Source organism: Physcomitrium patens, chromosome 4 (genome assembly GCF_059467195.1).
Source record: "Physcomitrium patens ecotype Gransden chromosome 4, ASM5946719v1, whole genome shotgun sequence".
NCBI classification, from domain to species: Eukaryota; Viridiplantae; Streptophyta; class Bryopsida; order Funariales; family Funariaceae; genus Physcomitrium; species Physcomitrium patens.
This window is the reverse complement of record NC_143413.1, coordinates 5,027,039-5,048,621: the sequence shown is the minus strand read 5'-3', so window position 1 is coordinate 5,048,621 and position 21,583 is coordinate 5,027,039. Positions and strand designations below refer to the sequence as shown.

Below are 21,583 nucleotides of genomic sequence, written 5' to 3'. Positions count from 1 at the left end.
AAACTATTGACCAAAACATGGAAAAGGAATGATAAAACGACATGAATTCACACACTTTTTTGTATTTCACATAATCGATTTTTAGATGATAATCCAAAACGATTCAGGATTCTTAATTAACAAACAAAAAAAAAAAAAAAAAAAACTCAACCAACATCTAAATTAGAGAGAGAGAGAAGAAAAAGAAAGATCATAAAAAATGTAATGCTACACATAATTATACACAATCCATTAAAATAAAAAAACAAAAAAACCAGTCTAGAAATTTAGTTTTAGATTAAAAAACTACAATTACGTGTAGTATGAGGTGGACAAGAAACTATTTGACTACGTCTACTATTTTCTTTCATGTAAATCCAAAAAAAATGTTTAGTCACAGTGATTAACACAGTGGAAATGGTCCAAAAAGGATATGGTCCCAAAAGGAAATGGCATCACTTTTTCATCCTCTGGAGCTACGAAAATTTCATTGATTTTTCCCCTTCAACATCACACATAAAGCTTTAATTGGAAATTGTGAAAATGCTGATGCCTGCTCGCGGCGAATCGCGGCGACTGGAGGCGACAGGAGAGAGAGAGAGCTAGATAGAGCGGGGAGTGATGAGAAACTGGGAAATGGGAAATGAGAAATGACATGGCATGAGGATATGGAGATGGATAATAGAACTGCCAGAGCCGGATGAGAACTCCGCAGCAGGGCAAGCTTGGGTTGGTCCGTTGATCGTCATGGAAAAGGGTTATCAGCGACGCCCTGCCCTGGACCCTTCCCGTGACGTAGACTACTAATGACAAGATGTCTTATATGCATTTTTAGAGACATGATGTCACTGCCTACTGTCGCTACTTGGCCGAGTTGAAGCTTTTCGCCTTCCCTTGTCGATGATTCTAGTCTGTATCAAGTTTTTTCCCCACTACCTTACTGTCATGTATCTGCCCACACATGAAGCACCAGGAGTTCCAGCTCAAAATGGCTTTTCATTGCTTCGATTGAGCTGATTCAGGCTTTGAAGCAGTCAGAGCAGTCAAAGGTTGGGGGATGCTGTAGTTTTTGCACTACGATTGTTTTGCTTGGGTAGAATTTTCGATAGCGAGCGAGAGATAGATTGAGAGAGAGAGAGAGGTTATAGAGTGTTAAGTTGCAGGAGGTTTGTGGTTAGGAGACGGTGCTTGCTTGCGCTGGGTAGTGGAACCTGTGGTCAGCTTTAGTATCGTTTCGACCACACTGACGCATGTTCATTTGAAGTTATATTCCTGTTGTGCTACACCGGCTTGCTCGAGACCTGTATCATGAGGAAATTACGAAGGAAGAGCATGCGTAGAATTTCTTTTATAATCGAACTTGTAACGAAGGGTTTGTGGTCGTGATTTTGGTGACTGAAGAACTAATCCTTGGAAGAGTGGCAGTTGCATGAAACTTGGGTAGTTGGCAGGAGTGGTGTAAGTGTACATTATTTTGGAGACGATGGCAGGAGGCGGAGGAATCAAGGGTGCTGTTAACAACAACGTCGCCACTGCAATGGCGATCGCAGGACGCGATTCCAGAGCATGCGACGTGTGCGGCTTGCACCGGGCGCGCTGGTACTGCAGTGTAGACAATGCGCATCTGTGCCGCCGGTGCGATCAGAATGTACATTCAGCCAACGCCCTCGCTTTGCACCACGAGCGAGTGCGGCTGGATCTGCAGGGCAACGCCTTGCACACTCCGAGGAAGGCTCTGAAGGGTAATACTTCCGCACCCCAAAATTCTCTCAAGAGTGCGGCGCAGATGGATCACGCTGCACCCTCACGCAAGAGCTTTCGTCAAAGTCGGCGTCCAAACACTGATGCGTCGCCTCCTAACTCTCATAAGATCAACCGTCGTGGAAAAGAGAAATCTGATAGCTCGCACGAGGTGCCCAACTTCGTGACTGTGAATATACATGAGTCCCCGTTTTCCTTCACCCACGACAGCGCCACGGCCATGTCCATTGCGGAGTATTGCAAGGGCCGAGCTGCCGCCGCTGCTGCTATGGCCGCGGATGTGGACACAAATGAGGAGCTCAGCAGTGGAGACTCTGACCAGTATTTGGTGCCGAATGGCTACTTGGACGATTTCGAAAGTGCTACTGTTCCAACTCCGGGATGTCGACAACAGGGATGCGATCCTTCTGACGATGCGGCTTCTAATGACGCGCTTGACGATGGAGAAGGCAAAGACCAATACGATAGTGGTGCTTTCGATCAAACTAACGGCTTGGAGTTCAAGAGGGGAAGCGATCAGGACCGGATCAACGAGAAGTATCGCTTGGGTTTTTCGGAAGTCGTTGGTATGCGGGATGCGGATGACTTTGAGGGAGAAAGTGGGTACACCGAGGGCGAGGGCGAAGTCGAAGATGAGGCTTACGACCAGAGCTGTGCCTATGGTGACCCCGAGAGGCAGCGGGTGAGTCCGTTTGTGAAAGATTTGAAGAGCGAATACGACGTGCTGGACAGATTAGATTTGATCAAGAGAGAGGTAGCTGCCGTATTGCGGTGCTCCCTGGAAGCTCAAGAAAAGAAATCGGCTCCGCCGCCGTTACTAAGACTGAACTTCGACGACGTATTGTCAGCGTGGTCGGATCGCAGTCTCTGGACAGATGGGAGGAGGCCCCAAACTGTGCCGGACGACTCCTCCGAAGCTGTGGTAAGATAGTCTTTGGTATAACCAGCACGCAGGTAGAATCCTAGGCTTGTTGAAAGTTCTTCCTCAGGGGCTTCAAAGGGTGAAAATGAGTGATCCTATTATTTACATCGCCTTCCTGTGTCACCTGAGATACATTCAATATTCCTGTATTTTGCAATATTGGTGAACGAGTTTTCTTAACCATAGATGGTCACAGGCTCATGCTTATCTCTTAGGTGGTAGGTTTTTGAATGTTTCACTACTGAGGTGTCACACCTGCCAGAAAAAAACCTCAATCTTTTTTCTGAAACAAACCCAAATCAAAGCACAGAGTACACCCTAAGATCTGGTTTTTTAATATTGCTTCTGGGTCGTATATTAGTGTTTTAAAATTGAACATCTCAATACTAACATTGGATGGTGACGAAAAACAGGATTAGTTACGGAAGCTTGCCTCCAAAGATGACGTAGGACTTTGGATCCTAGCGAATGCTGAAAAGTGCTTTGTACTACTGTAATCTTTCCATAATAAACTGTACCTAGGCTTTCAGGTTTGTAAGATTGTTCGAGTTTTTGTAGGGAGGAACGGACGTAGGTTTGGTGCCAGATATTAATACTCAATACGCTCAAGGAGCAACACTAGCAGCCGGCGACAAAGGAAGAGAGTTCCGTGTGATGCGTTACAAGGAAAAACGGCGAACTCGCCTCTTCTCCAAAAAGATTCGTTACGAAGTGCGCAAGCTCAACGCTGAGCGCCGCCCTCGCATGAAGGTCAGTGGCAACCAATATTTCTTATCTTAGCGACATGTCATTCTATGCAGTCCCACCCTATGCTCTACTCTTCGCATTGTTGCATGGCCCATCAGTTAAGCAGCATTACATCCCTTTGCAGCATTTATTAAGATGTCGCTCATTCAAGTCATGCCAATGTCTGCAACGCCTAACTTTGGAATGAAATGACAGGGCCGATTCGTCAAGCAAACACCAGGTGGCTCATGACAAAACGTCGTTCCTACATGAGGTGATACAGATTGTGTGACGACTACCTCAAGCATTAACCAAAATGAGAGCACTTCTAGCTTAATGCTGGACGTGAATGGGACCCCTGCAAACAATCCAAGCTCGCCTACTAGACAAAAATATAGCTGGTTGATTAAGCTATTTTTCAAGTGGTGCACACCCTCAGCACCGTCCATATTTATATCATGAGGAGGATCTAGATCGTTCCAATTTTCCGACCTGCTAGTAGGAAGTTTTGATTCTAAGAGCATGGATCCAAGCAGGCGATGGAGTAGTAGTTTTTCTAGTGATATGGCTGGTGATGTGTAATACACCAGGTTCCAGCCCAGTAGGTAAAGAAAGAGCTGTATACAAAAGCTGTTATACATCATGAGGTGGTGGGTCACAATCTTTTCTTTTCTGCTTTCAGTCTCACTGTAGTTGCTAGCCCTAACTGCTCATTGGCCTCTCTGAGAAGACGCATTTTTTAATGCTAAGGGTCGGTTATTTCACTCTGTGAGTAATCATATAATGTAGGGTTTAGATTCACCTGCAACGCCAAAACTAACCTTTGTAATTTGTTCCAAAACACTTATGTGAACTGCTTTTAATGCTCCATATTACTCAAAGACATAAACCTAAACAAGGATGATTATTGCTAGACATCAAGATTCTAAAAAGTTTTCAATCAGAGAAAATAAGAAAAGTATTTACAAGACTATCAATGGTCTTGATCTTTCTACTATACATAATGGATAGTATCAAAACTATGTAAAAGCTTCCTAAAGACCATAATGTTTCTAAGTCATAGGTTCAAGCTATACATAACTTTTAAAGTGGCTTTTTTGAAAATCTCAAAATTTAAGGGACGTTTATAAAACCACACAAAGCATTTATTTATTTAATTTTTTTTGAAAATATTTTTTTTGGGTACTTAAAAAAAGATATTACTTATTTTATTTGTTTCAACATACTTATATTTTATAAAGTAACTCAAGAATTTGTGACAATATTTTTCTCTTCTAAAAAGAACGTTTTTTAAGTAGTAGTGAAATTCTTAATTGCTTCATAAGTTGATTAGTTCCAAAACTTTCTAAGTAGTATTTCATGCAAATCCTAATCTAATCTATATACAAAAGCAATTGTTAGGTTCTTTAAGTTCTAATTATTAATGTTTTTTGTAACAAAGAAGTGCTTTAAAGAGCTTAACAACAATCTAGATATTAAAACTATTAAATATTATTATTAAAATATCAAATATATTTATATTAGAATTATCTTTGTTCCAATTCAGATAATTATTTCAATTTAAAAATAAATCTAAAATTAAAAATAAATATTTATTATCAATCTTGCTAATAATATTTAGTTTCTATGTTTACTTTAAATAAAAAATGTAGTAGAATCAATTCATTTTGATTTTTCTAACATTTCATTCCATAAATAATCCAAATATTTTTTTAATAAAAAAATAATATAAAACATTTACTTATTTAAAAATTTAACTTTTTGTTTTTTTTACATTTTCAGTGTGCTCTATTTTATCTTTATTAATTAATTGCATAAATAAAATAATAATCTAATAAATCACATAACATTTTTTAAATAATTACTTGCAAATTCTAAAAACTTTAATCATGTTTTACAATTTTAAAAATTATCTAATAGATGACATTTTTCATCTTTTTAGAATTTATCTAGTAAATTTCACTTGAACTGATGTTTTCTAACGTACTACTTAAGTTGAGAAAAATACATATTTTTTTATATTTATGTAGAATCTTAAATCTATGAGCTTTTGTAATACATAAAAAATATGTTGATTATATTTTTTATGTTAATGACACACATAAATATACCGTTCAAGTAAACAAAATAATAATAATAATAATAATAATGTAAAAATTCACTAAAAAACATTAATTGTCAAGTACAAATCTCATTTTGGATCAAATTTTGGTTAAAGCACACAAATGACAATTAAGGCACATAAACTATTTGTAAATAATATTTAATGTAAATATAGATGCAAGAACTATGTTAAATTTTATAAATAATATGTCGTGTCTGACTGGACTCCAGTTTGTATCACAGGCAAGATGGTGCTTAGGACAGGTTGAGTAAATCGTCAAAAACTGAAAATATTGAGACATTTTTGCTTAAAGCTCAAATTGCAATAGGATTTAAGTGTATGGATTAAAAACTGCTCAAGTTACATATTTGAATATCGTTGCTGATGAGAACATGTGGTAGTAAACTCAAAAAATTATTTAATTCATTCTGATGGATACCGTCTCGTATAACACTTGATTAGCTTTTAATGCAAGCTTCATCATTTTGCCCAATTTTAGAATTGCCTAGGGTCTGAACAGTTGAAACTTTGTGGCTCCTTCGCCCACCAGATAGGCAAAGTGTTGTTACACCAACGACCAGGTTCACGAAAAGAGTGACCACTCCATGACCCAAGTTGCATGTTTAATATTCGGCGTCCTACTCAATTGCATCCAGATCTCATCATAATGTTTGCAATGAAAAAACTTTCGACTACACAATGTACTTAACTTTGATTGCAACCACTTATGAACCCTTGCATAGCAGTCACCCACTACAAAAGCAGAGTCTTCTGAGTACTTCTATGGTCAAGTTATTAAAGACTAGTCTTTTGAGCGAACATGGTGAACCGTTTAGTTGCAAGTAAGAAACACAAGTTGCGATGATCGGGTTGTGCTACGTGAGAGCAACCACACCACCTGCTTTTGAGACTTTGATAAAAACATCTTCCAAAGTGGTATCACTGAGGCCCCAGGCTTGAATGTGCAACCGTTGCTTAGCTTGCTCCACGGTCATGAACACGTCCGCCACGCTAACTTCAGCCTTTGGTAACTCAAACTTTTGTGTGCCTCCGAGATCATACACTTTTCTAGTATCCTTCGATAATTTCTTGACCAAGCCAATTACTTCTGCTTCTTCGTTCACCGGTGTTGTGATCGTTAGCACGTACAGGCCTCCAAATCTGTGTCGAAGCTGGAATGTCGACCCCAATCAACGTCAAGCAAGTCGTCAACAAGGCGCTTAGTAAATTGACACAACCCAGTTCCATAAGAGACGCTTAAGACTCTTCTTGAAAGAGCACAAAATGGTTCACCTCTTTCGCGTTGCCAATGCATTGGAGCTCTCCGTTCACAAAAATGCCTACTCTATCACACAATGCTTCTGCTTCTTCCATAGAATGAGCTGAAATGGCAATTGCACACCGTCAACATAGAGTTGATCACTTCCTGTATGGCTTCTCTAATAAGAGCCAAACCATTGAAAACTTGTAATTTGTCTCTATCTGTCTTATAGCAAATCGTAGCATCAGAGAGCATACTGGTGAGGATGATGGCACGGTCTTGCTTAGACTCCCTTATCACACTCCACAGGTTGTACCGAGACGCTGGGTCAAGTCCTGTGCTTGGCTCGTCCATATATACCACCTGTAAATTGGTAACCACAGTCCACATGCAGTGCGATTATCCCCAATTTATTCTACTAGGACTTGTGCAAAATAGTAAGACTGCTCAACAAAAAAGAGCTTAACATCGTGAAGGAAAGATCAGTCATATATCACTATTTTAATGATTAAAATGCTTCCATACAAAAAAGCTGGTTTTCGAGCAAGACGAATATTCCAAAGCCTTTTTTCGACCATATTTTAGCTAGAAGAGGGCAGGTTTAGGTAGCACACTAAAGCAGCAAAAGCTCCTTAATGCTAAACGCGGAAACTCTCTCATCAAATATTACCCAGCGTATCATTGAAAACATCCAGGCCAGGTACCGTGGTAAACCCATCGTGCTCGATTATGGTAGGGACAGAGGAAGAAAAATAATTTTACTTGTGGATTTCCAATAAGAGAAATTGCAACACTCAGCCGGCGCTTCATGCCACCTGAGTATTTTCTACATTGTTTGTCTCCAATTTTGTTGTCAAAAAGGTTCACGCTTTTTAAAGATCTCTCCACCGCCTATAACAAAGGTCAGATCCAATATTATGATTAGTTGTCCGACGTACGAACAACTCAAATGGGCTTAGAAAAACACACAATCACCGTGCTGACCGAGCATCTTCTTCAGTACAATACTTCATCGACATTGAAGATAATATTTCACAGTTTGATTACATTATGGCAATGGCATACAAACTTACAGAATTGAGCTCTGCCCCCTTCAGGTTTTTTAAGCGGCCGTAGAAAAGGAGATGCTCATGGGCGGTCAGCTGTCCCCACAACAAACTGCACAATATACAGGTTATGTCATAAATTACGCCCAAACTGGCACTTTTCATGGTAAGAACTGATGACACTGCCCCTCAACACGTCATTCACACATAATCTGTTTTAAGGTAAGTCGGAGATTTTAATCAAGGATGAAGACACGTACTCGTGCTGAGGACAAACTCCCATACAAGAATAGATGCTATCCATTTCAGTCAGAATATTCATTCCTTGGATATATGCTGTGCCCGCCGTTGGCTTCAAAAAACCTATCATCTACAACCAAAGAAGGTAGAACATACGTAAGCCTCAGAACACTGGTACAGGAAGAGTTTATCAACACATAATGAAGGCACTAGAGAAAGCACGTATATTTCAGGAGATGTAGCACACCATGTTGATACTACTGGTTTTTCCTGCCCCATTAGGTCCAAGCATTCCAACGCATTCACCTCGAGCCACTGCCAGTGAGAATGTCCGGACAGCGTATTTGGGTGGATTCCCGTCTGTTGAGGGGTAAACTCGCTTAAGATTGTCGCAAATGATGGAATAAAGCTTGTCTGGTCTAGAACGCAACTCCTGAACCAACTTTTTCTGCATTCATATTGTCATGACGATGCATTAGCAGTTACCAACGTTGCCCTGCGTTTTAGAAGACAAAACAATTTCCTGGTTCTTAAGAAGTGTGGAGATGTGTGAACAAATTTCATGTAAAGAACTACGTAACTAGAATCGGGAAGTTCTAATTGACCTCACGAGCAACGTCAGGACGATCACCGGGAAGCTCATCATCTTCAGGATTGATGTGTGCCATTGCCTTAGATTCTTCGCAAAAAGGGGCACTCCCTTCCATCTTGCGCTTGAAGAAGTAACTTAAAAAGAAGAGGGGGTGTTTATTTATTCCACTCTCGGATACAGCCACTTGGTCCAAGTAAACGGTCAAAAGCATGAAAATAAACCACTCCATGAATAAAATGATTACTACGTCGCTCAAACCGTTCTTTGAGTCCGTCAGGTTGTCCCATCCCATGCCGTCCGTGTTCTGTTCAAATAAACACAAATCATTCACACTTATAGGAGTTATCCGATTGAGCGTTCTATATCAAAGCAGCATGACCAGCAAAACCATGCTTCGCATAGTTTTTACATTTGTCACGATTGCATCACTATACTCTAGTGATATAAACAACTTTCAATCACGTCAAAAGAGGAACAAATCGACTGTTTACATGATAAATGCCTATCTTAATGATTATTTGGTGCCCTTCTGCCACTCAATAAAAAAAAAAAAAAAAAAAAAAAAACATTGTGAATGTAGCTAATCATGTGCAATTCAGATGTTCACAGTGCAGCAAGGACTCAGCCGGTTGGAACTTGTCAATTACCGCGTACACAGCCGAGAAAGAATACTGTGAAAATTCAAAAAGGCCCCGATAGGTTGCAAACGCTGGTATTATCTCCAATGCAAGGACGAGACCTCCTGCAGTATCCACGATATTTAGCAGAACACATGCGGTTGCAGTGACAGCATAATATTGACCTTGGTGATCATTGCAACTGAGACGTGAAGAAACCAGTTAACTTAAAGTACTTTGGCATCAAATGAGAAGTGATAAAATGGCTTCACAAACACATACTGCTGGTTTGCTGGTCCACAACAAAGTTCTGGAAAAAGAAACCACCAAGCAAACCGGATCCAAACACGTACAGGTATCCAGCCACTGCCATAGAAATCCAAGTTACTGGTTTCGCTAGTGCTAAAGAATCGAAGGTGAAAATAAAACAACCAATAAACAGGAGAACCAACCTGTGGCAGTTTTGACGTCCCAAAAAAAATTTGATGAAAGAAAGCCAAATGCGATAATCATGTTAACGTAGAGAAACGCGAAGACGAATTGAATGCCGTAATCATTCTTCAGGAAAAAGTTAAGCCCTGCATACATAGAAATTCAACAGCGTAAAAAATAATAATCGCATTACTTGGACATGTAGAGGAATCACTCTCGATATCTTTGAGGAATTGATTACAAGTTAATGAGAACATATCACCAAGAATAGAAAACCAAGTGCTCACCAACAGCAGAGCCAAACATGATGAAGCAGAACATATAGATCATAAAGAGCACTAAAAAATAGATATACGTAATCGTCCAATACGACAAATCGCCAAGACCGTGCATTTTCATCATCATTCGGAGGTGGTACTGCTTCTCGTATACTAGCGCCGTCAAAACCACCTGCGATATGCCATCCATTATCTATGTTACTGTGGGCTTAGTTTGTAGAGAAACTTCTACAGAAATAGGTGAGATCAATTTTTCCTCTGCTGTGATCAAATATATACAGGCAAAAACTAAGGAAAGAAAAGACTGTGAGACCTCACGACTCTACATCACATGTACAATTTTTTCCATAAATTTTGCCACTGCTAAAATATGTATTTAAGGACTACAATCATACCTTCGATCCTCAAGAAATAAATCTAAATTCAAATTGGTGGGTAATCCCAAAACTAGGATGCTTACTGGGTACAGAAAGCCCAGAACCCACATATAGAAATGTGGACCAAGCAACGATGAAAAATCAAGTCGGAGTTGCATGGAGGGTTTCGGCATCTCCTTCACAAAGAGCAATGGTATTTGTGCTGCTGGACCCATTAAAAATCGCAAGAAAGCTTGTGAAGCCTGCCAATTTCAGGGAGGTATCAGGTCACAAGATAATACCATAATTCAAAGAATAGAAGAAAATATTCACATGCCAACCGATTATCACATGTAACGAAACCTTAAAACTTGTTCCGTGATACATGTAAGATTAGTTTCGGAAGAGGTTTCAATAAGAATACACAGATCGCACCATGTTGAGAGACCGAGAAACTCGAATGAGATTCGGAGGGTCATGGGAAGTCTTGTTGCTGTAAGTCCCATTAAACCAAATTTTCACATCGAAACGAGACGCACTTGTACCCCCGAAGTCATAAGCTGCAATAACTCAATATTAATAACTGTATAGCCAGACTGAGCCCAGAAAATCCACGTTTGTTTTTGCAACAGCATATAGAGAGGAAAATTACCATCGTTGTCGCAACAGACTTACCTACTGGAAATTCATTTATCTGCATAGCAGGATTGCCTTTTCGAAAGCCTCGATAAAGTTCATCATTAATAGAGATAGCACTACCCAAGTATAGCGCCGTAGTCGGTACACACTCAAATTCTGCACATCACCCCAAGATCTCTGTATTACCGCCTGTCACAGAATTTTCGAAGCTTTTAACTACTGGTAGCAGATGGAACTCCGTACAAGTCAATAAACATAGGGTAAATCTGAGATGTCATTTATCCGGTTTGACGAATTCCATATACGAGAGAGAAATTTCATAAATGAACCACGACTATTGAGCAGATTACTTCCACATTTATGGAATTAGGACAAAGTACATCTCTGAAATCCTATCGAAGGCATGTTACGGCGATGAAACAACGACGATGACGTCCTGTACACATCTACTACTAGCTCTTGCACATGAGTGACGAAAGAATAATCAGTGTCTGATATCCGATACGCAACTCGTGTGCGTGATAGTGTCCTTGTTCAAGACAAGCTCTGCTTACGAGCTGAATCAAGAAAAACTGTAAATGCTGTTCTAGGGTGACATTAGTTGGGAAATTAAAAAAACATGCAAATCTGCATGATGGAAACTCTGTTCATATTCAGTCAGATAGGAACCTTTATTTACAGAAACACCAGCCGCATTTGGAATCGACAAGTTGAAAGCCGGAACATAACAAGTATTTTGAAGAAGCTGGATAGGCGTTTGCTTTACAAATGCCGACTCAAGTAAAAGAGTATCCCATGGATGAGCATCTGTACCCTAAACATTCAACCAACCTGGATAGATTCAAACTTCATGACTAAAAAACTGAGATACACAATGCCCAATAGCCCACGAACAGATACAAGCTGCTCTATTTTTCATGAATTAAAAGTTGAAAGATAGGAAAATTGGAAAATACAAGTTACTACAGATTAGAGAGTAATCGCAAGTGGAATTATATGTAAAGTACAGATACCCTAAACTGCTCAATGTGACTTACCGTAACCACTGACGCCAGTGAGTAAAGGGGATCACTGCTATTCAAAAGCCCGTCGCTCAACAAGTAACTTGCCATGGCTGCAACAGAGTTAGAAAGATGTTAGCCACATTATAGGTACACTTGAGATCACCTCATCATCATGAAACAGAAGTTGATTCTTATGAAATGTCTACGAATTAGAGCTCAATCTGAGCTACACTGAGCAATTGATCACAAAGGTCGAAACCCTATGTAGCAATTCAGAGATCTTTGCAGCAGACGAATTCAGTGGATCATTGGCATTGAAAAATCAAAAGTGCAGTGTGCTAACTGATCCTTGTCAGGCATAAAACTTCCACAGTCTGAATAACATTAGGTAAAATTGTCACAAGATCTTGCAGTGCCTTCTTTCCATGGTTAATGTCCATTAGCTACGACTACACCAGCAGAGAAATAGGTAAGATCGTTAATGATCGAAAAAATAAGCCCGATGATCAATCCAACAGCAATGGAGGTTGGGGATGTCTAATTGCAGATAGGTTTTGGAAGTCACTATTCGAAAAGTGGTATCACATCCAAATGATGATTGAAAACGCATGGGCAGGGGAAATGATCTTATTAAACAATTACCTGTATCTGGTTTCTGGTGCTCGCTAAGATATACACTAATAGGATTGAGTTAAGTTTCAAATTTCCATGTATTTAGAAGATCGAAACTTCAAATAGAGAGTGATACATCAAAAAAATACTATACAAGAGCAGCCACCACCAGCCATAACTTGTAATTACGAAGGCCTTATTATCAAAGTTCCCACTGTATCATTTAATGGAGTTCGCAGTTTTTGGCAGAAACATCCAAAATTCTACGTCTACGGAAATCACGCAAGAAGAAGGCACAATAATTAAAAATCTGGAATAGGAAAAGAATAACAGATTTGATGCAATAGTAATGGCAATTTAGTCTGATGACGAGGAAAGTAGCAGAAATAAATTATAAAAGTGTGAAAACAACAGACGAATTCTCGACAGCTTACTATCAGCCAGGGTTTTGTTGGATCCTGTGTAAAGGATGGTACATTCGCAGTTTCCATCGTTCCTGCATGTCGCGTCTTGCAGCTCGGGTGAACCAGCATTTCTGACGGCCCGATACTCTGGCCGAGGCACCTGCAAAATGGCAGGCCAGCCTTGCGGAAACGATACCTCACAGAACTCGACTTGATCTTGGTTTGAATACTCAACCCCGCAATGCTTGGTGCACCCAGGTCTACCAGTGTTCGGCACGCATTTACACCCACACTGGAAATCACTGCCAAGCAGGTAGTTCACGACTACTTGGATAACGACAAGAAGCACGCAAAGGGTAAGTGGGAAGCAAACCATGCAGCTATTGGTCTTCCAGTTCCTTTTCTGTACAATCAAGATAGCGGGACAAGCATGGGTAAGGCCTTAGACAGCTCACATCCCACATCCCACACAAAGGTTGTTATTTTGAGTCAGTATACAGTGAAACAATTATCATGCATATACAATTTAAATCTCATCAAATAGAAATAAATTTGTCAAAGCCTTGCCCCACCATGAAGGCCAGGTTTTCCGTTGCCTATGCAATTGATCAAAGGTACTAAGGATTGAATTGAGTTGCATTTAGCCCTATTTCAAGATTCTTCAAATCAGAAATGAAGAAATGGATTTGTGAAGTAGCGTAGGAAAGCTAATCCTTGAAAGACATTCAAATTTAAAAACATTGCATCTAGACCCAGGAGGTTCTGAAGTCATCAATAATATGGCTGGAAAGGAAGTTTTGTGTTGAATCAGAAGCACTAAACCAGAATGGAACATAATGAGCTGCAGCAGTAACTAGAGCAAACTGAAAGAAACGAATGCACTTACATACCTCTGATATCAGAGAACTTAAAGCTCATGAAAAATTAACACAAAATAAGCAAATTAGGTTTTTCGACAGCACGTGCCAATATCTTCACTTTATGAAGAAGTTAGCAAATGGTGTAGATTAACCTAATTTCCTATTTAGTATGCAGTCGGACAAATTCATCAGAACGGAAGCTGGAAGGCTCAGGATACGAAAACACAATCAAGTTCCAGTAATTGAAAGCAAATTTTCTCTGCAACGGATCCGACTTCACAAAATTCTTCGTCTGTCTATGGAAAGTAGCTCATATGATCACATGTTATACAATTAAATAGCATGCTGGGTCGACGTCACTTTCTGAGCATAGGGTTGTTGACATCAGAGACAATGTATGTTGGCTGTATGTTTAGTACCTGGTAGGTGAGGTTTTTGCGAAAGAGAGCATCAGCTTGGGTGCGGTAGGATGTATAATATAGCGGACCAACACTAATGGTGCTTGATTCCGGGAAATTTTTTTGTCTCTTTGTAGCGGTGCTTGATTCAGGGTCCAAGGCGCATGTATTCGTCATAATTTTCGGTTGTTTATCTGTATTGAGTTCCACGTGCTCGGAAACACAGGGCTTGGACTAATTCGTCTGCTGATGGTGGTGTTTCCTCAGGCGGCTTAATGTCTCCAAACTTTGTCCATCAGTCCTGGTTCCGGGTTCGAAGCAGAAGTTTGTTTATCCGTCGTGATAACTCTTTTCTAATCTAATGTTTGTCGGACCCTACATCCGTAACCTATAAACAATATATTAGGATTTCTTCATTCTTTCCTCGCTCTCTCACCATCTCTCGCCTAGCAAGGACTATATTCTCTCTCGTCTGACGTAGTTGTCAAGATCTCATGGACATACGACAAAAAAATTGCACATAGAATTGATTCAAAGCCGCCTCCCTCTTCTTTCCCCCTCAACAACCCCCCCCTCCTGCGATGTGGGCATTACCACCACAATAAACGATCGTTGCAGCCCTGATGCATCTTTTGTACTGGCAACCCCCTCAATATCATAACCACTCCACAAGTGCGAGCGACAAATAATGTTAATCTCATCTCTGCAAAGTTCTGACGCCATTTGTACAAATTCATTATGGCCCATGCCCTGGCAACTGGAGGAATGGAGCCATGGAGCCAGTGCATGAATCCGAACATCAATTACGAAAAAGATTAACTTGCCAAGATCTTCTTCCGCCATTCTTGTACGCATAGCTGCCATGGTGAAACCGTAATAAGCCTGGATTTGATAACTCTGCCACCGACTATAAACAGGCACTATGTTAATTGAATTGCAAGGGCTATTTAGCATGGTGGACATAAAACCCCGCGCTGCGAAATCTTTCTCCGCTTCATCAGCGTACGATCAAACTCAATCAGAATGTACTGGTACGATTCCTAGGCAGCTACTGCAACAATCTTAAAAATGGTTAAGCAGAGTCTAGAGGTTGCAACTAAACGATAAGACGCCAATTGCAGGCCTCTTTTTACACCACAAAGCACGTTCTTCAACAAGATCTAATAATCCAACCTTGGGCTTCGTGAATGGGTATCAATGTACCAAAATTCTGGAAGACTTAACAGCTTCAATCAGATCATGATGCCAAACAATCCACTGGATAAAGTTAGCTAATGCTTGACAAGCATAATAATTATGTGAGGTGAGCATCTTTAGATCCACTAGTAATGAAGCCTCGGGTCTATGCGGAACGTGGGAAGACGAAGCATAATGCAGGATGAACTTACACGACAACGAGAAGTTCCCAAGGTTGCCCCTATAGTCGGTCCTCAAATCAATCATCTCAATGCCATCTCAGCCTGCAGCATAGTCCATATTGCATTCACTACTGTAACATGCTTCTAAATTTAACTAGATTTTTTGAAGTCAGTCAACATTGGTACCTGATGAACAAACTCTATCAAAGAGCTTCAATTCAAAGAGATGTATATCTAGTGAATGTTCGGGACGACCATGGCAAGTTCACTCAACCACATGGAGAAGTTTAAAAGCCACCTACTAACAGTCCACAATAGGTGTTTTCGAGCGAAAAGGCCTACTTACAGCCAGTGTGGCATGTGACACAATTGACTCTGTCCGTCAAACATTAATGTAGTCACAAAGTGTTTCATGTAACAGTTATCTAACAGGTATATGCAAAGGGTGTGCTCAACATTTCCTACTCGACGCTTTCGCATACATCTACTCTCATTACCAAAGGTGAGTGCAAGTGCAAAAATGACTAGGATAGCGACATCACAGTGTACCCATCTCAAATCAAGAAACCCTCGATTGGGCAATTTACCTTTCTACCTTGCAAACGAACAAAAATGTTGAACTTTCAGAAACTTCGACACTCAAACGACCAGAGAGTCATAAATAAATAAACAAACAACCAAATAGAAGCTTTTAAGGCCACAAAGCCTCACGAAAGACAATTTTCAACTATGATATCGATTAGCGCTTTTTGTGACAAAACACGATGTAAAAAATATGTGTTAAGCTTGAACCCTGTCCTATTATATCATTGTCGAGACTATACAAATAATTTCTAAAAAACAAAAAACAAAAAATAAAAAAATACCGACCATCTAAGATAACCATAGCATTTAACGAATGCAGACAAACCTGAATCCGCACCCAGCTGCCCAGTAGCTCAGAGTAAATTTGAGGTGGTCTGCATCCCATCTTGTTTCAATTCCAAAACCATCATTAACTACCGCTTGTCTGGTCCTGCCAGCATCTCAGTAACATCTGTTGCAGGGTTCTGAGGGGCTTCAGTAAAGAATTAGCCACCATCACCAGTAACTAGCAAATTTACACCGTTACTCGTACCTTTGAAGTTCCTCAGGTTGAAAACGTGTCAAGTGTTTCATCCATGCTCAGCAGAAAGAACTCGCTGTCAAGGTCTTAGCTCCCTAAGCGACGCGCATTTAACATATAGAACCGCCAAAGACGAATCAAAAGAGTCCATCTTCTGTTTCTGTGAATAAAGCCACAGGCACTGGAGGCCCTAAAACAATCCCTGCTTCGTAGGTTCTCACACATACACATTGCGCTGTTACCACGCCAAGGTGCACGACTCAAAACAATGTGGTATGCAAAACCTGCCTCGCACTATGAGCAGTTATGGTCACTGGAAGTTCTCGTCAGCAGCCTTAACATGGGAGATCTCTATATCATGACTCTCATGCTCGTACTTTTGCATCAAAAAGGAAGCTGTGTTCCTTAACTTGGTAGCAAAAGCACGCTCATCACCTATGTAGATCTGCCTAGAACACAATCCGAGAAATTTGATCCATATCGATCTTGCTACCTCGTCAATGGGACCTTCATTACACCACAAGAATATGTCCGCTATTACAACCTGATAATAGAGCTTTCCAAAATCAACGACCTTTCCCTTCAGATTGACATTCTCAAATAATGAAGCCACCTCCCTAGAAGTTGCAAGAAGCCTTTTTCGTCGAGCGAGCTTCGATAGTTCATGTAGAGCCAAACGGCGTTGCATATCCACTGAGCGTTTGCCTAATCCGCTAAACATTCCAAGAAGGAAAACCCCGTTATGAACTCCTTCTGTCAGATCTGAGATACTCACAGTCACGCGTGGACATACTTCTGACCATTCTTCAGGGCTGAAATAGCGGATCAATGCAAGAATACAGTCTTGGACTTTGTCCAATATTCCAAGCAATTCCCGAGCAAGGCTAAGGTGCACCATGATCACCAACAGGGATTCAATATCTACAACTGAGTAATATGGTTGCACATGTCGTGTAACAAAGAGGGTAGCTATGAATTCAAGAATGGAACGCAGGTTCTTCAGAGGTCCCCTCACAATACTCTCACTTGAGCTGTCCATGTGCGTGTCTTCAAAATCTCTTGAATTTCGCATATATCCATACACAGTGAGAGTTTCCTTAATATCCGATAGATTCGGAAGCCATTCCATCTCCAATAGAGCTCCGGAATCCTGCTAACACCAAGGCGGCTAATTTAAACGAATGACACAAAAGATGAACTCCCACTGACATTTTCACAACACGATACATGAAATTGATATAACACTGTGGAAGATGCGAATCACATGGTTTAGCGACCGAAAAAAATCTTAAAGTTTTTTTTTTTTTTTTTTTTTTTTTTTTTTTCAAATTTTCAATTTTTTTATATACATATATGCACAAAATGATGACAGTTGCATTCTGTTTAAAAATAAAATTTACTAGGGCTTGGGAGAGCGGCAAACCGTGGAGATTCGAGAAACTAAATCGCTCAGGAACTTGCAGCAACATCTTTCCAAAGATTCGTCGATTGAATAGGCCATTTGATGGTATGTCCAACGTAAAGTTGATTCGTCGCAGCGTTTAGTACACAGTGCCCATGCTCGCAGAAACCCGGACCTGGCTAAACCCTCCAAAGAAGTCTCACGTCCTTCCCCCTCTAATGCTTGCAACGCCCGGTGAAGACTAGGAGTACCACCACAGGGCTGACATAGAACATACGCTTAATGAGTTAGAAATCAAAACCAGCAGTGCGACAAGACTCACTATTGTACTAGCAGTATAATTCAACGTACTTCGAGGAAGAAAGTAATCGCAAATACCACGTCGTTAAACATGAATGGAAAGATAAGCCCGGACGTTCCAGGATCGGGGATTGAAAGAGTAAAAGTTCGTAAACATACCATACGATGAAACTAAGTTGTTTGCAACTGGGGAGGGGACAAACACGACATACCGTGGATGGAGGTTCTAACTGCGCACGGAACACTTCTTGACCCCATTCCGGCTCCACTTCCTCTCCGATGCCATTTGTGACCTGCTTCTCTAGTTCCTCGAGTAGCTTAGGGGCGCGAAGATTTTCCTCACCCTCCTCATCTGAATAGGAATATAAATGAGCCTTGGCCTTCAATTTCTGGACCAGCTTGTTGCTTTTGGCTTTAGGTTTTTTCTTGAGGTCATCTTGGACAAGATCATCCAAGGTGACCACCTTTTTCTGCCTCTTCTTCGCATGCACTTCCGGAGGCTCTACCGCCGGCTTGGTAGACGACAGAGGGAGTCTGAGCCAGTCCTCCTCATCCTCTGTTGTAAGGCTCTCCATCTACAAATTGAAAAATGCTTACAGATTTCTCCAAAGAACGCCAACTTCATGCATTAAGAGCCCGCGACTTTACCCCTTCACCCTCGTTTCGCCTCAAATAACAATCTAGTTACATGCTTAAACCCTAAAATCTGAAGCATGGTTCTACGCACAACATCGCCGACAGCACTTTCTTCTACAAACCCAAAAACCTCTCCAACTTTCCGAATCGCGGCCAACGCATGCAACGTCCACAGTGAATCCGATTAAGCAGACCGAAAATTCAAACTGCAGATTGAGTACGTAAAGTTGATTGTGGCACTGCCAAGAGGTCTGAAGAAGTTCCGGATTGGAGACTGGAACACTCTCAGCTGCGAATGGTAAGTTCGAACACGACAATAAGGGGAATCGGAGGCTTCATCCTGACCCGACCTGCCGCGCAACTCTGGTTCAATCTGCACAGTGGCGGGAATGATGGATGATAGTTGAAACCCACAATGCACACACTGCCGGTTAGGAGCCAGTTAGAGGGATGCGACTCAGGCTTCGTAGACTATTCCATGACTCAGAATCCGCCGTCTCTGCTCTCCATACTTGTGGTCCTGTTCGCCTTCTCGTAGTTGACATGATCTGTTCCTAAAGCACGATTCTTGTACTTGAGAGACCTAATACTTGGCGCTTCACGTTGAGAGGACCACATTTCTCATTCATTCAATGCAAGTAGGTCTGTCTGTTGGGTGCTCTGATATTCCCTGCCGTGTACAATGCATCTGTGCTACTCATGCTTCTGTTAGTTGTCATGGATTTTCGCTCTTCGCCAACCCTCTCCTCTGTCCTTCCTCAAATTTCTCGTCTCTCAACTTCACTACCTTCGTGAAGCGTTTCACATGCTCTTGGTTGGAAGATTGAAGGCTTACGTGTGTGTGTTTTTTTTTTTTCTAATTTTTGGCAGTTTCTTTCTTGTGCATGAAAGGGGAGATTAAGATGATGATTTATTCAAGTAATCAGAACTCCTCCGGGGAGTTTGTTGGACTTTTCAGTTTTTGAGGTTTGATTGGATCTCGATTGGATCACTTAAATCGTGATTCTCTACAAACCGTTTGTTAGAATGCTCAGTGGGTAGTCCACCATAGCATTCAGAAAGCACTAGAATTGAGAATCCTCAACTCCCATAGAGTCATTCGCGTTCTTTAAGCTTGTCGCACACCACATAAGAGAACTGTGCCTAATCATCTGCATTGCGCAGGTGATTTTCTGAGTTGTGTATGATAGTGACCAGTTCTTGCATTGCATTTTTTCGGATCTGTACATTGTCAAGACGAGTCAAGCTTGAAAAAGGACGGATTCTCAGAAGGCACCGGGTGTATCAAGCATGAATGGTGGTGTACAGGAACACTACTTAACCAATTTCGGCCCACAAACCCTAAACAGATGGTGAGAAGTTATTCCAATGCCTCACCTGCTTGTGCGTTATCTACTTCGTTGCCCGTTTGTTCTTCGATGGCATTGTGATCTTCCTCATTGCGGGCCTCACTTTGGGTCTCATCATGCATCTGCTTAATGTCTGGAACTCAGGCATCAGACCTCCCAGGTATGCCAAGAGCCATTTCACGTAAAATGAATCCAGACTTTGTGCATATACTAATACATATAAATGACATAACTTGCCGCAGTCAGGGATGGTGTGTCGATTCTTAGCCTCTGGGTGATACAGTTTTGTGAACCCTTGCCAAGGAATTTTAACAGCAAGAATGTTGACGTTAAATCTTGCTGGACACTGGACAAAGAAACATATCAAATAAGTTTTTTCTGCTGATCAAGTTTTACTACGTAATTCAAGTTGTTGGATAGATGTTTTTGAGAGGAATGGGTAGTTTATTTTCTCCCAGAATTACTGTTTTACTGTAGATCCTTTGAATATGCAGAAACTGGACGAAAATGTCGACTATAAACGTGTATTCAATTTGATGGATAACTCTTCTTGAGATGCTGCCAGGAGTATAGAAAAGTTGATTTAGGATACACTTCAAGTTCTACATTGTTTTATACATATGTGTTCAATTAAGAAAGTCAACCTTGATAGATTTATCAACTGATATTAATTTAGTTGTAATTCAAAGAATTTAATAAAATGCACAACATTAGAACATCGACTTAATATATATTCTAATGAATGTATATCATTATTGATTCTTTTAATATTGTAGACAAACAGAGGAGTTTCTTAAAAAGTATGTTAGTAGCAATCAATATATAGAATCTTTATTACAAAATTCTTAGTGGTGGTATTATTTGTCTTTATGTATGTTCAAAAAGTGTCCTAATTTTACTCATAAAACTATATATAAAATTAAAATCTCAATTAAATTAAAATTTTAATTATTTATTAGATTTATTATTATTTTTAATTGTAGCACTTCACTCCAAGATTTTTTTGTAATTAATCTTTGTATTTGAATAGAGATTGTTCTTATATATTGAAGTAAACAACAATCAATTATAAGAAATGGAAACACCATAGTGTTATAATTATGTAGGAATGTTAAAAAACTTAAATAAAAAATATTGTGAGTATATATATATATATATATATATATATATATTTATATTATAAATAATATATATATATAATA

The 21,583-nt window shown here is 40.3% G+C and overlaps 3 protein-coding genes and 1 long non-coding RNA gene across 15 annotated transcripts; 2 read left to right on the top strand and 2 right to left on the bottom strand.

Annotated features, from left to right (window-relative positions):
* Nucleotides 1–823: 823 nt before the first annotated feature.
* On the top strand, nt 824–4,152 carry LOC112281290 (zinc finger protein CONSTANS-LIKE 6). Its single transcript, XM_024517638.3, has 3 exons — nt 824–2,662; nt 3,221–3,412; nt 3,605–4,152. The coding sequence occupies exons 1-3, from the start codon at nt 1,463–1,465 to the stop codon at nt 3,638–3,640; spliced, it is 1,428 nt and encodes a 475-aa protein (XP_024373406.1). The 5' UTR covers nt 824–1,462; the 3' UTR covers nt 3,641–4,152.
* Nucleotides 4,153–5,887: 1,735 nt separating this feature from the next.
* On the bottom strand, nt 5,888–16,625 carry LOC112281288 (ABC transporter A family member 7). 12 transcript variants are annotated; one of them, XR_012217350.2, is made up of 21 exons: nt 16,500–16,625; nt 15,620–15,691; nt 14,253–15,138; nt 13,004–13,376; nt 11,991–12,067; nt 11,623–11,767; nt 10,990–11,109; nt 10,750–10,874; nt 10,419–10,577; nt 9,968–10,130; nt 9,701–9,826; nt 9,531–9,614; nt 9,279–9,373; nt 8,645–8,935; nt 8,287–8,487; nt 8,060–8,169; nt 7,827–7,911; nt 7,458–7,644; nt 7,011–7,116; nt 6,786–6,874; nt 5,888–6,664 (listed from the first exon to the last, which is right to left on the bottom strand). XR_012217350.2 is itself a non-coding variant. In XM_090249572.1 (21 exons), the coding sequence occupies exons 4-21, from the start codon at nt 13,347–13,349 to the stop codon at nt 6,368–6,370; spliced, it is 2,748 nt and encodes a 915-aa protein (XP_090105698.1). In that variant the 5' UTR covers nt 13,350–13,376; nt 13,864–15,138; nt 15,620–15,691; nt 16,500–16,625; the 3' UTR covers nt 5,888–6,367. The 12 variants fall into 12 exon arrangements, 8 of the variants coding, with proteins under 8 accessions (XP_090105698.1, XP_073389466.1, XP_073389467.1 ...); XR_012217353.2 differs by having other exon boundaries at nt 7,569–7,644; XM_090249572.1 differs by having other exon boundaries at nt 7,516–7,644; nt 13,864–15,138.
* On the bottom strand, nt 16,310–19,570 carry LOC112281289 (uncharacterized). Its single transcript, XM_024517637.3, has 3 exons — nt 18,609–19,570; nt 18,118–18,357; nt 16,310–17,844 (listed from the first exon to the last, which is right to left on the bottom strand). The coding sequence occupies exons 1-3, from the start codon at nt 18,969–18,971 to the stop codon at nt 17,005–17,007; spliced, it is 1,443 nt and encodes a 480-aa protein (XP_024373405.1). The 5' UTR covers nt 18,972–19,570; the 3' UTR covers nt 16,310–17,004.
* A 197-nt stretch (nt 19,571–19,767) lies between these two features.
* Nucleotides 19,768–21,108, top strand: LOC149989356 (uncharacterized). Its single transcript, XR_016502519.1, has 2 exons — nt 19,768–20,384; nt 20,624–21,108. It is a non-coding gene; the product is annotated as an uncharacterized LOC149989356 (long non-coding RNA).
* Nucleotides 21,109–21,583: the final 475 nt, after the last annotated feature.

Coding starts and splice junctions, on each gene's coding strand:
- LOC112281290 (XM_024517638.3), top strand. CDS start 1,463: ATGGCAGGAGGCGGAGGAATCAAGGGTGCTGTTAACAACAACGTCGCC. Junction 2,663..3,220: donor ACGACTCCTCCGAAGCTGTG/GTAAGATAGTCT, acceptor GAGTTTTTGTAG/GGAGGAACGGACGTAGGTTT. Junction 3,413..3,604: donor AGCGCCGCCCTCGCATGAAG/GTCAGTGGCAAC, acceptor ATGAAATGACAG/GGCCGATTCGTCAAGCAAAC.
- LOC112281289 (XM_024517637.3), bottom strand. CDS start 18,971: ATGGAGAGCCTTACAACAGAGGATGAGGAGGACTGGCTCAGACTCCCT. Junction 18,358..18,608: donor AGTTAGAACCTCCATCCACG/GTATGTCGTGTT, acceptor GTTCTATGTCAG/CCCTGTGGTGGTACTCCTAG. Junction 17,845..18,117: donor TAGTTTCTCGAATCTCCACG/GTTTGCCGCTCT, acceptor TGGTGTTAGCAG/GATTCCGGAGCTCTATTGGA.
- LOC112281288 (XM_073533365.2), bottom strand. CDS start 14,408: ATGACGAATACATGCGCCTTGGACCCTGAATCAAGCACCGCTACAAAG. Junction 12,068..13,003: donor CAACAAAACCCTGGCTGATA/GTAAGCTGTCGA, acceptor ACTCTGTTGCAG/CCATGGCAAGTTACTTGTTG. Junction 8,488..8,644: donor GTCCTGACGTTGCTCGTGAG/GTCAATTAGAAC, acceptor ATATGAATGCAG/AAAAAGTTGGTTCAGGAGTT.